Raw genomic sequence first — 14,510 nt, forward strand, 5'->3', positions numbered from 1 at the left:
CCCAAGGCCCAGCCCTGGGGGGGGGTTCGCCCACTCCCCAATCAAGCTCCTACACAGCAGCTGCTGCAGACAGATTTATTAACACATTGGACACAGAGGCCCCTGCCAGGGGCACCAGATTCCTGTCTCTCCCCCCCCCACACCATTGTCAGCTGCTGGGGGGAGGGGTCAGGGCTGCTGCCACCCATTGACCCCTGAGCTGCAGGGCAAAGGTTAGACTCCAACCTCTAGCTGCTGTGGGGTGAAAGATCACAGCTAGCAGCCCCCCTGCCCCTGCCTACCAGCTGGGGTGAAAGGGCAGATGCCAGGCTAGAGGTGAAAGGTCACAGGGCAAAGGCTGATCCCTTCCACCGGGGTGAACAGGTCAGCACGATCCAATCCCAGTCCACACCTTGCCTTCCCTGGGGGTGAAGGGTCAGAGGGCAGGAGACGCTGACCTCACAGAGGTCGGAGGTCACAGCAGGGTCACTGGGTGTAGAGGCTGGCAGCGAAGACTATGTCTCTCTTGATCAGGTTGGAGGCCTGCTCCATCTTGGCGTGCAGCGTGGGCTCCCCGATGACACGGGCCGCGTTGCGCACGTCCCGGCAGGTCTCGTCCAGCCGCTGGATGCAGCGCACGATGATCCCCTCCTGCACCTCCGTCAGCCGGGCGATCTCGGCGAAGGGCTGGGGGAGAGAGGGCATGGGACATGGGGCCTGGCTAGCTGGGGTTCCCCTCTCGTCCAGGGGTGAGGGGCTGGCTCCAGGGGCTTGGGACACGGGACACAGGGCCTGGGGTTCCCTTCCCATCCAGGGGCAAGGGGCTGGCTGGCTGGGGGGCATGGGACACAGGGCCTGGGCTTGCCCCCTGCTTGGGGGCAAGGGCCTGGCTGGCTGGGGGGCTCCCCTGGGGTGCTAGCCGCTCACCATGCCGCGGGCCCACGTACACCACCTCCACCAGGCCGAAGTTGTACTGCGCCACGAAGTCCTCCACCGACTCCCGCAGGCCGCACTCCCGCTGCAGCAGGGCGATGCGCTCGGCCACCGCCCGGATCCGCTCCATGCCCTGCCGGGGAGAGTCAGTGGTGAGGGGCCCAGCTCCCCATCCCGGGTAGAGAACCCAGGAGTCCGGGCTCCCAGCCTCTCCCCACCAGCCCCCACAGGGGCAGAACCTGGGGGTCCTGGCCCCCAGAGCTGGGCAGAGAAGCCAGGCATCCAGGCTCACCTTGCGGAGAACGCTGGGCACCTGGGGCTCGGCCTGGCCCTTGGTCTGGCAGACCAGGCAGCTGAGCAGGGCCACGCTCTCCTCCGGCCGCAGCTCCGTCAGCAGGTTGTCGAACACCAGCTCCGTCAGCAGCAGCTCGTGGTTACTGATCTCGCAGGCCACACGCCCAGCCAGCTGCACCGCGCCCCCCGTGTCCACGTAGCGCAGCGCCCGCAGCACCTGGGGGGGACCGTGGGCAGGGCTCACGTCTACGCCATGCTGGGACTAGGGGGCAGGGACCATGGGGGCTCTGGGGCAATGCTGTGGGGTGTGGCCATGGCTCAGGGATCACCTCCACCTGTTGCCAGTACTCTGGGAGCTGTGGGGCAGGGCCATGGGGCGGGGCTCACCTCCACCCATTATGGGACTCTGGGGCAGGGCCATAGCAGTGGGGAAGGGCCGTGGGGCAGGGCTCACCTCCACGCGTTATGGGACGCTGGGGCAGAGCCGTAGCAATGGGGAAGGGCTGTGGGGCAGGGCTCACCTCCACCTGTTATGGGACTCTGGGACAGTGCTCTGGGGCAGGGGTGTGGGGCGGGGTTCACCTCCACGCGTTGCTGGTACTCCGGCAGCAGCAGCAGGGACTGGTCCGACAGCAGGAACCGCAGGTGTTCCAGCTCCGCCCGCAGCCGCAGCCGCTCAACCAGCCGCAGGTACTGGGGGGAATGGGGGGGTTAGACTGGCCCCGATTCCCCCCCCAAACCCCCATCCGCCCCACACTTGGCTAGCCATATGAGAAGAGGGAGAGTGAGGGAGAGGCCCCCCCAAACTCCCATGTGCTCAGCAAGCTGCAGGTCCTGGGGAGGCGGGATGTGAGATGATCCCCATTACCCCCTGAACCCCCATCCCCCCCCCGTGCTCAGTGACCCACAGGTCCTGGGGGGGTCAGGTGGTTGGTGGAGTCCCCCACCCCACCAGCCCCGACCCCACTCACCTGCTGGGGGAAGCGGGGGCTCTGGACGCACTGGAAGCCGGGCAGCGCCTCCTCCAGGTGCCGGAGCCGCATGGCACCTTCTGCCACTGCCAGCTCCTTCAGCTGCAGGGCACCCACTGGGTCCATGCGGGGCAGCCCCCTGGCACCCCCCTCTGCCAGCCGTAGCAGCTCCTGGGCCGCCTGCACGGCCGAAGGGCCGGGTGGGTCGCTCCTGCAACGGCACACATCAGCCCCAGCCCCACCCCACTGCCTGCCCCACACTCCCCATCTTTCCCTGGCAGCCAGCACCCCCCTGAACCGGCACCTGGGACCCCCAACGGAATATGGGGTCCCCTCCCCAGCCAGGGGAGCCCATTTCCCCTCACCTGCAGACCCTTGCCCCACAGGGAGATGGGATTCCCCCCTGTGCCCCAGCCCCGGGACCCCCTGACCTGAAACGCGGCATCTGTCTCTTCTTGACATCCTCCAGGATGCGCTCGGCATTCACCCGCAGCGTCTTGCCCGTGATCGCCGCCAGGTCGCAAGGGCCCAGCTGCTCCACAGCATGGCCGCAGGGCCCTGGGGGAAAGACGCTAGCCAGAGCGGGGCAGAGAACCCAGGCGTCCGGGCTCCCAGCCCCCCCACTCTAACCCACCAGGCCCCACTCCCCTCCCAGAGCCGGGGAGAGAACCCAGGTGTCCTGACACCCAGCCCCCTACCTTCTGGCAGGAAAAGCTTGTTGAGCAGCAGGTCATCAGGGAAGGGAACCTCCGGGGTGCAGCTGCCCCCTCTCGTGTTCCCTCCTGTGGTCCCCCCCTCAGGAGTCTTCTCACACAGCACCAGGGTGGTGAACATCCGGTTGGCCGTGTCTGAGGAGACCTGCAAAGGGGAGATGGGGCGGGGGGGCAGTTACCAGAGGACCCCCCGGCCTGGCACAGAGAAGTGGCCCCTCTGGGGTGGGGGTAGGGGGGCGGAGAACTTGTTACCCAGGGACCCCCTGGCCTGGAGCCAAGAGCCAGCCCCTCTGGGGTGGGGTGAAGGGGCTGGTTACCCAAGGACCCCTGGCCCGGAGCCAAGAGCCAGCCCCTCTGGGGTGGGGTGTGAGCGGCTGGTTACCTGGGGACCCCCCAGCACCGCGATGCAGCCCCTCTGGGTGGGGCGCCGGCGGGAACAGAACACTGTGAAGGGGTTGGTGGCAGGAAGAGGAAGCATGTCCATCCCCCCCACCCTCCCCTGCAGTACAGCACCCCCTAGTGCGCCTCACCTGTAAGATCACCCCCAGAGCATTCCGGTGAGCCGGGTTATTGACTATCACCACTCGACCCGGGGCCAGAGCCTTCAGCCCGCTGGCCGACTCTGCCACGCCTCTGCAGCCAAGGAGGAGACGGTTACCCTGCGCCCCCCATGCCCTATTCCTCACTCCTCCACCCAGCCAGCCTGCCCCCCATTCCCCATGTTCCCCTGGCAGCCTGTCCCAGCCCCATTCCCTGCTTCCTGAGCCATCCAGTACCTGCCCTGAGGCCAGAGGGGAGCCGGCACCCCTGACAGGGGACAGGCCCCATTCCCCGCCCCCCTGAGCCAGCCAGTCCCCGCCCCAGGGCGGGCGTCCCCTGCAGGCAGCCCCTACCTGGATCATGCGGCGCGTCTCCTGCAGCTCCTGCACGGCCCGGCCGTACTCCGGCAGGTCACTGAGCTGCCCGCTCGTGTCCACCTCCTCCATGGCGGCCAGCCGGCGACTCAGCTGGGCGATGGTGTGTTCGTGGGCCTGCGGGGGGGGGGGGGGGGGACAGTCTAAGTGGCTGCTCGCCCACCCCAGCTGGCCCCCCACCCCCACGGCATCCCCACCCCGCTCACTGGCTGCCTTCCCTCACCTGGCTGTCCTTGCGGCTGTGGAACTCGGAGAAGCTGCGTTTCATCATGTCCTCCACGCGCAGGGCCTCCACCCGCAGCAGGTTCAGGATCATGGTGTAGGTCAGGCGGAACTGGGACTGCAGCTGGGTCGGCTTTCCCTGGGGGGCAGCGGAGCGGCTGGGAGCGGCGGACGGGAGGGCGAGGGGTTCCCCAGGAGCGGCGGACGGGGCAGGTGGCCAGGCCGCGGAGGTGCATATCCCTGGAACAGGCGCCCGCCGGGGAGTAGGGGGGAGCAGGGCAGGCAGCTGGCCAGGCCAGGAGGGGGGTGTGCATGTCCCCAGGGCAGGTAGCTGGTTGAGGGGGCCCCTGGGGTATCCATGTGCAGGGAATGTGGGGGGGGCCCAGGACACAATCTGGGCCCTGCCCCAGTCCCTGAGGGGATCCCTGCCCCAGGGCAGATTGCTCACCAGCATCATGCGGTGCAGGTCGGCCATCTCGGGCACGCGGGTCTTGCAGAGCACGATGACCATCCCCGTGGTGTCCAGGCCCCGGCGCCCGGCCCGCCCCGCCATCTGGATGTACTCGCCTGCAAGGAACCCACGGAGCCTGAGAGTGCCCTCTGCTGTTCCCACCCCCCAGTACTGGCCCCTGGCCCCCAGTGCACCCCGCTATCTGGATGTACTTGCCTGCAAGGGACCCATGGAGCCTGAGCACCCCCTGGTGCTCCACCACAGCTCTGCCCCCTAGCACCACCCTGGGGCAATGGGGCCAGCCCTGATGGCCGGGGAGAGCCCCCTGCTGCCCCCGCCCCGCTCCCCACACCCCAGCACCCACCTGGCAGCAGATCGCGGAAGCTGGAGCCATCATGCTTGCGGACGGAGTCGAAGACCACAGTGCGGGCCGGCTTGTTCACCCCCATGGCAAAGGTCTCGGTGGCGAAGAGGATCTGGGTGGGGTGGTGGGGGGGGGAGAGATGGGGACACAGAACATGTGGTCACACCCCGCTCCTCTGGCTCCTCCCACCCACCCACCCAGCCCCCTCTCACCTTGACCAGCCCCTTGCTGAAGAGCATCTCCACGACCTCCTTGAGGATGGGCAGGATCCCACTGTGGTGCACCCCAATGCCCCGCTTCAGCAGGTCCACCATGTGCAGCACCTGAAACCGCCCCCCCGGGGGGACACATTAAAGCCGGGTGCCCACTTCCTGCCTCGCCCCAGGAGACTTCCTGTCCAGCGCCCTTTGCCCCGGAAGCGCCCGAGGGAGCCCTGCATGCCCACTTCCTGTGCCACCCTACACAACTTCCTGTGCGGTGCCCTTTGACCTGGAAGTGCCTGACCAACTCACGCCAACCCCAACTTCCTGCCCCTCCCCCACACCGCTTTCTGCGAGGTGCCCTTTGACCCGGTAGCAGGCTCAAACCAAACCTTTCCAGCAGGGTCCCACTTCCTGGGTGGCCAACTACAACTTCCAGGTCAAAGGGCGCTGCACAGGAAGTGCGCACCTCACTCCCTCCTCCCCGTGGGAGCTACTGGAAGTGGGCATCCAGCTGAGTGCCCTTTGACCTGGCTAGGGCCTCCCACCAACCCTGTTCTCCCCAGGGGCGGGACTTCCTGTCTGGCACCCTCCGACCCCTCCCTCAACCGAGAGGGGCAGTGGGCCAGTCAAACACATCAAGGGACCCAACTGATGTCACTTCCTGTTGAGTGACCCGGAAGCACGACGCAGACAGACATTTCTCCCAACCCCCTTTCGCCCAGTGGGGCGCAACTTCCTGGCCCCATAAGCGTCCTATAGGGCGGCACCTGCCAGGTCCTTCAGCACCGCCTTGTGGACCCACAGCAACCCTAGCCCCTGTGGGGTGGGACTTCCTGTCGGTGTGCCCTTTAACCTCCAGCAGCCATGCCAGGGTGCCCACTTCCTGTCCCATCACAGCAAGCCCGGCCAAAGCCCTGGGCCTGCCTTGCAGTGTCCATTGCCAACTCTCCGGCCTCCCTTTAATGAACATACACTTCCTGTCCCATCCCTGGAGAGCCCAGCCTGTGCCAATGCCCAAGATGGCCACCCACGCCCTTTGACCCTGTATCACTTCCAGCCATATTAAGGGCCCCACTTCCTGTCTCATCCACCAGGAGCCAGGCCAATGCCAGCCCCACTTCCTGTCCCGTACCCGGCTCTGACCTGGGGCAGCTGGCGGTCCGAGCCCTTGAGGCGGGAGAGGCACTTCTGGAAGAAGAGGTGGACCTGGCTCTTCTCGGCGCTCGTGGTCAGGTCAAGGGTGGTGAGCGCGGACGCGTTGTCGTCACATCGGGCGCGGGAGAAGGTGAAAGCCACCACAGGCAGCTGGTCCCGCTTCCGCAGCGCGTCCATCAGCGAGAGCCACACGCCCTTCTCCTGGCAGGGGACGGGGGGGTCACACTGGGGCCCTAAGCTCCCCCGCATCTCCACCCTGCCCGCAATCCCATATTCACCCTGAACTGTCCCCCAACACTGCACCCCCCCATGCCTGTCCCAGTCCCCAGGACACCCCTGTACCCACCTCCCACCACACCCCACTGTTGCCCTGGAGCCTGTCACATCACAGTGAACTCCCACCCCCGCCACTGCAATCCCAGCTGCCCCCCCCGCAGCATGGCCGTGACCCCTGGCGCTGACCTGGCCTGGCCCAGTGCCCATGTGCGTGGGCTGCTTGGCTCCGAAGGTCTGGGCGTGTTTGCTGGAACGCTCCTTCTTCGCCTCCACTGCCGTGTAGTACCTGGGGGGACAGCGGGTGAGAGGAGATGCCTGGCCCGGCCCTACGAGGGAGCAGGGAGCCCTGGGGGACGGTGGGTGAGGGGAGACCCCCAGCCGGGGGGGCAGGGAGCCCAGAGGGGTGCAGGGGGGCTCACCCCTTGGTGAGGAAGGTGCCACGGGCGTCGAGGAGCAGGAAGAGCTCGTGCTGGGTCTTGTGGCTGTTGCCTGTGTAGAGATGGTGCTCGAGGGGCACCGGGCGCCGCAGGGTGCTGATCACATAGATCCGCTTTCTCTTGATCCGCCTGTGGGGTTGGGGAGTGTCAGCGCCCGTGGCCCCTCCCACCTGCCCCTCAGCCCCCGTTTCCCCCCCCACATACCAGATCCTCCCAGCACCCTTGCTATACACCCCTTCTTCCTCATAGCCCCCTTCCCTGCCTACCCCACAGCCCCCGTATCCCCGCACCCCAAATCCTCCCAGAATACACCCCCCTTCTCCCCAGCTCCCGTATCCCCAGATCCTCCCAGCGCTCCCACCATACATCCCCTTCCCCCCAGCCCCTGTATCCACCATACCCCAGATCCTCCCCAACCCTCACCCTCCTGTCCCAAGTACTCTCAGCCCCTGCCCCCAGGACCCCCCCTCACCCGATCCAGTCGGCGAACTCCAATGTGTTGGGGACGGTGGCGCTGAGCAGGATGATGTTCACGTGCTCCGGCAGCATGATCAGTACCTCCTCCCACACCACGCCACGCTGGGGGAGAACGGGGGTGGGAATCCGTGTACAGCCTGCCCCCACTTTTCCCAAACCATGCCACGCTGGGGGGGAATGTGTGTGTGTGTGTGTGTGTGTGTGTGTGTGTGTGTCCTGCACCCCCCCTTCCCCTACACCACGCCGGGGGGGGCATGGAGGTGTCAGTATACAGCATGCCCCCCTTCCTCCTACACCATGCTGCACTAGGAGGGAATGGGGGGGGGCGCGGAAAAAAAAAATCAATGTACAGCCTGCCCCATGTCCTTCCACACCACACCACGCTGGGGGGCGGGCACGGGGGGGTGTCAGTGTACAGCATGCCCCCTCCCCCTACACCACACCATGCTGGGGGCATGGGGGTGTCAGCTCAAGCCATAGGCCCCCCCAGAGACCCCTCCCTGATCCCCCCACCCCAATCCTGCCCCCACAGTAGCCCCTCAGTGATCCTTACCCCAAGCCCCCTGATTGCTCCCATTCTCTCCTCCTCTGCCTGACTGCCCCATGCTGCTGGCAGAACTGCAGGGTCTCCATGCGGGGATGAGACGATGGTGCAGGGAGGAGGGGTTCAGATGCATTAGGAACAGGGGAAACTTTTGGGAAAGGGGGAGCCTGTACAGGAAGGACGGGCTCCACCTACACCAGATTGGAACCAGAATGCTGGCACTTAACATTTAAATGGTCGTGGAGCAGTTTTTAAATTAAGGGGGGAAAGCCGAGCAGTGTGGAGGAGCACGTGGTTCAGACAGACACATCCCTTAGGGGAGGATCTATCAATGGAGATCCTCCATGTCCTAGTCACGAGGAGAGGATGGAAGATGATAAAATACAGGTAGGATCTGATGAGAAACAGTCAAATGAAAGAGCCCCGTTCAACTACATCATGTAATGGCAGACCGCTAAAAAGTGACCAGTTTTTAAAGCACTTTTATACCAATGCTAGAAGTCTAAATCCTAAAATGGGTGAACGAGAGTGCCTCGTATTAAATGAGGAGATTGATATGACAGGCACCACAGAAACTTGGTGGAATGAGGATAGTCAATGGGACACAGTAATACCAGAGTATAAAATATATCGGAAGGACAGAACAGGTCGTGCTGGTGTGGGAGGTGCACTAGACGTGAAAGAAAGCGTAGAATCAAATGAAATAAGAATCTTAAATGAACCAAACTGTCCCATAGAATCTCTCTGGATAGTAATTCCATGCTTGAATAATATAGCAGTAGGGATATACTACCGACCACCTGACCAAGATGATGCTAGTGACTGCGAAATGCTCAGGGAGATTAAAGGGGCTATAAAAATAAAAATTCAAAAATAAAAACTTATGCTCCAATACGTCTGTTAGTCTATAAGGTGCCACAGGACTCTGTCATCAATAGTAATGGGGGATTTCAGCTATCCCCATATTGACTGGGTACAGGTCACCTCAGGACGGGATGCAGAGATAACCTTAAATGATTGCTGCTTGGAACAGCTAGTCCCGGAGAGGAGAGGCAATTCTTGATTTAGTCCTAAGTGGAACGCAGGATCTGGTCCAAGAGGTGTATATAGCTAGATCACTTGGTAATAGTGACCGTAATAAAATTACATTTAACATCCCTGTGGCGGGGAAACCACCACAGCGGCCCAGCACCATACCATTTAGTTTCAGAAAGGTGAACTACACAAAAATGAGTTAGTGAAATAGAAATTAAAAGGTACAGCACCAAAAGTGAAATCCCTGCAAACTGCATGGAAACTTTTTAATGCACGAGAGGAGACGAAGCGGGGTTTAGTTCATCTCGTTATGTTGCATGCGAGTCTTACTGGCTTATACTAATACTGTGTGTGCCTCAGTTTCCCTATGTACTGCACCAGTACTTCGGAGGTGGGAATTGGCTGAGGATGAGAGGGAAATTCTGAAACCTGAGCCATTCTTTTTAGGGAACAAATCTGAGAAACTGTCCCAGATTGAGGTGTCATTAGAGGAGGTTTTGGAAGAAATTGATAAAAAACATTAATGTCACCAGGACCAGATGAGATTCACCCAAGAGTTCTGAAGGAACTCAACTGTGAAATTGCAGAACAACTGTAGTTTGTATCCTATCATTTAAATCAGCTTCTGTACCAAATGATGGGAAGAGAGCTAATGTAACACCAATTTTTAAAAAAGGGCTCCAGAGGTGACCCAGCAATTACAAGCAGATAAGCCTGACTTCAGTACCAGGCAAACTGGTTGAAAAATTTGCAAAAATTACTCAAGATAGTTAAGTCCCAGGCAAACTGCAAAGAGCTACAAAAGGATCTCACAAAACTGGGTGACTGGGCAACAAACTAGCAGATGAAATTCAATGTTGATAAATCAAAGTAGTGCACGTTGGAAACCATTATCCCAACCATGCATACAAAATGATGGGGTCTGAATTAGTGTTACTACTCAAGGAAGAGATCTTGGCACCAGCGTGGAGAGTTCTCTGAAAAGATCCACTCAATGGGCAGTGGTGTCAAAAAAGTGAACGGAATACTGGGAATCGTGAGGAAAGGGATAGAGAAGATGACAGAAAATACCATGTTGCCTCTATATAAATCCCTGGTATGCCCACATCCCGAACACTGTGTACAGATGGGGGTCGCCCATCTCAAAAAAATATATATATATTGGAATTGGAAAAGGTTCAGAAACAAAAATGATCAGGGTGTGAAACTGCTGCTGTGTGAGGAGAGATTAATAAGACTGCGACCGTTCAGCATGGAAAAGAGACGACATGGGGGAATATGAGGGAGGTCTATAAAATCCTGACTGGTGTGGAGAAAGTGAATCAGGAAATGCGATTTATCCCTTCTCCTAACACGAGAACTAGGGGTCACCAATGAAATTAATGGGCAGCAGGTTTAAAACAAAAGGAAGTATTTCTCACACAACATACAGTCACCCTGTGGAACTCCTTGCCAGAGGATGTTGTGAAGGCCAAGACTAGAACAGGGTTAAAAAAGGTACTAGGTAAGTTCATGGAGGATCGGGATCCATCAATGGCTATTAGCCAGGATGGGCAGGGATGGTGGCCCCGGCCTCTGTTTGCCAGACGCTGGGAATGGATCCCTCCATAACTGCCCTGTTCTGTTCATTCCCTCTGGGGCACCTGGCACTGGCCACCGTCGGAAGACAGGACACGGGGCTAGAGGGACCCTCGGGCTGACCCGGTCTGGCCGCTCTTACATTGCCCATGATGCACCCGCCCCCCCCGACTCACCTCTGCATCGTTGATGTAATGAACCTCGTCAAAGATCACCCACTCCAGATCCCGGATCACATCTGAGCCGTTATACAGCATGGACCTGAGCCAAACCGACAGACAGCTAGACCCATGGCCCCCTGGCAAGCCCATGCCCTCACTCCCATCCCTCTGCCCAGTTCCCCCAGCTTTGCCGCTGCCCCTCACTCCTGACCCACAGCCCCCTGCGCCCCTCACTCCCAACCTGCAGCCCCCTGCCCAGCTGCCCCCCAGACCCGGGAGCCCCTCACCGCAGGATCTCGGTGGTCATGATGAGGCAGGAGGCATCAGGGTGCAGTTGGACGTCCCCCGTCAGCAGCCCCACGTCCCCAAAGGTGTTCTTGAAATCTCGGAACTTCTGGTTGGACAGAGCCTTGATGGGAGAGGTGTAGATGGTCCTGGTGGGGAGACGGGGCCGAAAGGGGTAAAAACGGGGCAGCCGGCTGGCTCGGAAGGGGGGGGAGGAAATGGGGCACGGGGCCTGTCCCCTGGGGGAACGCTGGCTGGATCTGGGCCAGGGTGCACGCTCTCACCTGGTCATGTGCTTCTGGGCCAGGGCGATGGCGTATTCGGCCACCACTGTCTTCCCCGCCGAGGTGTGCGCGGCCACGAAGACGGAGTCGTGTTCTCCAGGTGCAGGATGGCCTGTTTCTGGAACACGTCCGGCTCGAACGGCCACTGGGAGCGTGAGGAAACTGAGTCAGCCGGAACAGACCCCCAGCATCGATGGACCGGGGACAGTGCCCCCTCCCCTTGGGGCCCCCTGCAGCTCAGCACTGACAGCCAAGACAGTGACCCCCAGCACTGGCAGCCGGGGAGATAACCCCCCCCCACAGGGTCACAGCCCCCCAGCGCTGCCCGGGGCGGGGGGTCTCACCCGGAAGGCTGGGTCAGGATGCGTTTGTAGAAGTCGTCCACAGGCGAAGAGATATCGACAGGAATCGCCCATTGCTCCTTGGGGGGCTGTGGAGGCTCAGCCTGGGTGGGCGGCGGGGGCCCAGGGGTCACCTCCTGGGGGGGCAGAGGGGCTAGTTAGAGGGCTCAGCATCCAGGACAATCCCTTCCCCCCACCCCCACAGCCCCCTACCTCTCCTTGTCTTCACACCACCCCCTAGTGCCCACCAGAGCATCCCCTCCCCGTTAGTTCCCCCACAAGAACCCTGCTCATTGAGACCCCCCCCGAACACCAACCCCCAATCCCCTCCCCCCAGCACCCTGATTGGCACCCCAAAACTTCCCTCCCCCCAGATCCCCTTGGTCTGACCCCCCACCTTCAGCACCAGCTCCTCTAGGCTGTCTGCTCTCTGCACAGCGGGGGCGGGGGCCAGGGGGGTGTCTCCCTCCTTCCCCCCTGGCCCCTTGGCCTTTGTCTTCCTCTCCTCCTCCTCCTCCTCACTGGAGCCGCCCAACTCGAAGGAGTCCAACGCCCCCAGCAGGCCGGACAGGGGCAGCAGCCCCGGGGAAGCCTGGAGCACTGGAGCTGGGGGGACAGATACAGGGGTGAAGAGCTGGGGGAAGTGGGGGCTTTGAGGGGACCAACCCACCGTGGAGGACACACACTGGGTCCTTGGGCTGGGTTTCCCAACCCAGGGGGGAGATCTCAGAGAAGACCCCCAAAAATGAGTACCCACCCAGCTACAGCCCAGCGGCCGGAAGCTCGGGCCCCATTGCCCCCCATCTTTCCCCCAGGGACAAGACCCCCCCCCCCATCTTCGCCCCAAGAGGCCAGCATCTGTCGACTGCCGCACTGGGCTCACACACTGCCTCTTGTCCTTTCCTCCTGGCTCCTGGCCAAGAGCCAGCCTGGGTGGGGGGCAGCCCAGCCGGTCCCCCCACCCGCTCTCCCTCCCCAGGGCTCCCAGTCGGAGGGTCAGTACCTTGCGGCTTGAACTCCACCCCTTCTTCCAGCCTGGTGGCACCATCATCAAGTCTAGGCAGCAGAGAAGGAAAAGGTGGCAGAATTTTACCAGGGAAAGCTGGCTCAGGGGGGCAGGGAATAGGGCACAGGGCCTGTCCCCTCTCAGGGGCGCCAGCTCCCATCCGGGCCCAGGGCAGGAACTGGCTGGCTCAGGGGGACGGGGAAGGGGACATAGGAACTGGCTGGCTTTGGGGTGGGGATGGGACACGGGAAGCGGCTGGCGGGGGGGGTCCCCAGTACCTCTCTCGAAGTCGATGTCCTCCTCCAGGTGGCCTTTGGCGCTGATCTGCTCCATGCTGGGCTCGTCCATCCCGCCTAGAGAGCCAGAGAGAGCCTCAGTCTCAGCAGCCCCCAGGGCAGGGTGGGGCAGCTCGGGGGGCAGGCGGGGTCACATACCTGGCCAGAAGGGGTAGTTGGTGCTGCTGCCCGCAGGGCCTGGGCAGGGGGCCCTGGCGCCCGCTGGAAGGAGAGCGAGTTCTTGGCTGACAGCCCCATGTTATCCAACAGCGCCTGGGGCAGAGAGCAGGAGGGGATCAGAGTGGGCCGTGTCCACAGGGGGCCGCACGGCTCCCAGATCCTGGGGGAGGGGCTGAGGTGGGGATGGGGACCCAGGCATCCAGGACGAGGCTCACCCCGAGGGGCCTCCACGGATCTCACCCCACTGAGAGCAAGGGGATAGGACTCCAGCGTCAGGGTGGGCAGCCCAGGGACCAGACCCCGGCGCTGGGACCGCACCTCTCGGGTGCTGCGTGGCTCCAAGCCCTCGCAGAGAGAAGGGACAGGACCCCGGCGTCCGGGCCAGCGCGCTCACCTCTCTGAAGGCCAGGATCTGCCCCGTGGTGGGGTCCCGCTCTGTCTGCAGCGTGGAGTGCACGGGGGTGGGGGCCGTCTCCAACAGCGACCAGATGTCCTTCTCCCGTGGCCAGACCCTGGGGGTGGCAGAGGAGCAGTGTCAACACCAGTCCCCGCCCCACAGCCCCCTCCAACACGCCCCCCACATCCAAGGGATCAGCCGCCTCTGGGGACGGATGCCCCAGTGGCCCCACCGGCCCGAGTTGCTCACCTGTGGGCCCTCTCGAAGCTGTGGAGGGGCAGCCATTCGGGGCTGGACAGGAAGCGTCGCTCCAGCTCCGAGGCCAGGTCCATGGCGTAGGGGGGCAGCCTGTGGGGCAGCTGGAAGCAGAGGAAGGGAGACTTCAAACGCCGGCCGGGCAGGGCACGGGACGGGACGGGACGGCAGCAGGGGGCACCGTGGGGCTCACCGTGCAGAGCGGGAACGTGTCCCCATCGGGCCCCTCCGGGCGGGTGATGAGTTCGAAGCGTCCGGCGCAGCCGACCTCCAGCATGGAGAGGGGCAGCTCCATGGGCCCCCGGGGGGGCAGTTCTGGGGGGATGGGAGAGACACATAGAGGGGATCAGACTCCACATTCGGCCTCAAGATACCCACACACAAGCCCCCCGCCCCCCAAGCGCTCCCCCGCAGCGCTCTCCCGACCCCCGCCCCCCAAGCGCTCTCCCCCCCGCGCTCTCCCCGACACCCCGCCCCCCCAAGCGCTCTCCCCCCCCGCGCTCCCCGACAACGCCCCCCCCCAAGCGCTCTCCCCCCAAGCGCTCTCCCGGACACCCCGCCCCCCACAAACCCTCCCCCCCCGCGCTCCCGGACTCCCCGCCCCCCCTCACTCATCCTCTCCATCTCCACCGCGGGCCGCCCCCTGCCCCGGAAGCGCTCCCCCCTCCGCCAGCTCATCTCCCTGCGGGGCGGAAGCCGGGCCACGGCGGCACTGCGGGGCGGAAGTGATTCTCTCTAGCCGGAAAGAGGCGGGACGGCGCCGGGGTCGCTTCTCTCTCC

At 62.9% G+C, this 14,510-nt stretch overlaps 1 protein-coding gene across 1 annotated transcript; it reads right to left on the reverse strand.

The window, feature by feature from the left end:
• Positions 1-61: 61 nt before the first annotated feature.
• SKIV2L (Ski2 like RNA helicase) lies at positions 62-14,482 on the reverse strand. The gene is given in 33 exon segments (XM_043497491.1): positions 62-666; positions 907-922; positions 924-1,045; positions 1,205-1,423; positions 1,789-1,899; positions 2,178-2,388; positions 2,609-2,735; positions 2,876-3,035; positions 3,421-3,549; positions 3,784-3,921; positions 4,028-4,165; positions 4,475-4,593; positions 4,842-4,953; positions 5,054-5,164; positions 6,188-6,400; positions 6,662-6,761; positions 6,895-7,041; positions 7,385-7,491; positions 10,723-10,807; positions 10,995-11,141; positions 11,277-11,370; positions 11,373-11,421; positions 11,621-11,640; positions 11,643-11,754; positions 12,035-12,223; positions 12,621-12,673; positions 12,902-12,976; positions 13,058-13,090; positions 13,093-13,171; positions 13,473-13,590; positions 13,725-13,834; positions 13,924-14,045; positions 14,342-14,482. Coding segments are annotated over 33 exon segments (3,834 nt in total). The 5' UTR covers positions 14,409-14,482; the 3' UTR covers positions 62-465.
• Positions 14,483-14,510: the final 28 nt, after the last annotated feature.

This window comes from Dermochelys coriacea, chromosome 14, assembly GCF_009764565.3.
Source record: "Dermochelys coriacea isolate rDerCor1 chromosome 14, rDerCor1.pri.v4, whole genome shotgun sequence".
Classification (NCBI taxonomy): Eukaryota; Metazoa; Chordata; order Testudines; family Dermochelyidae; genus Dermochelys; species Dermochelys coriacea.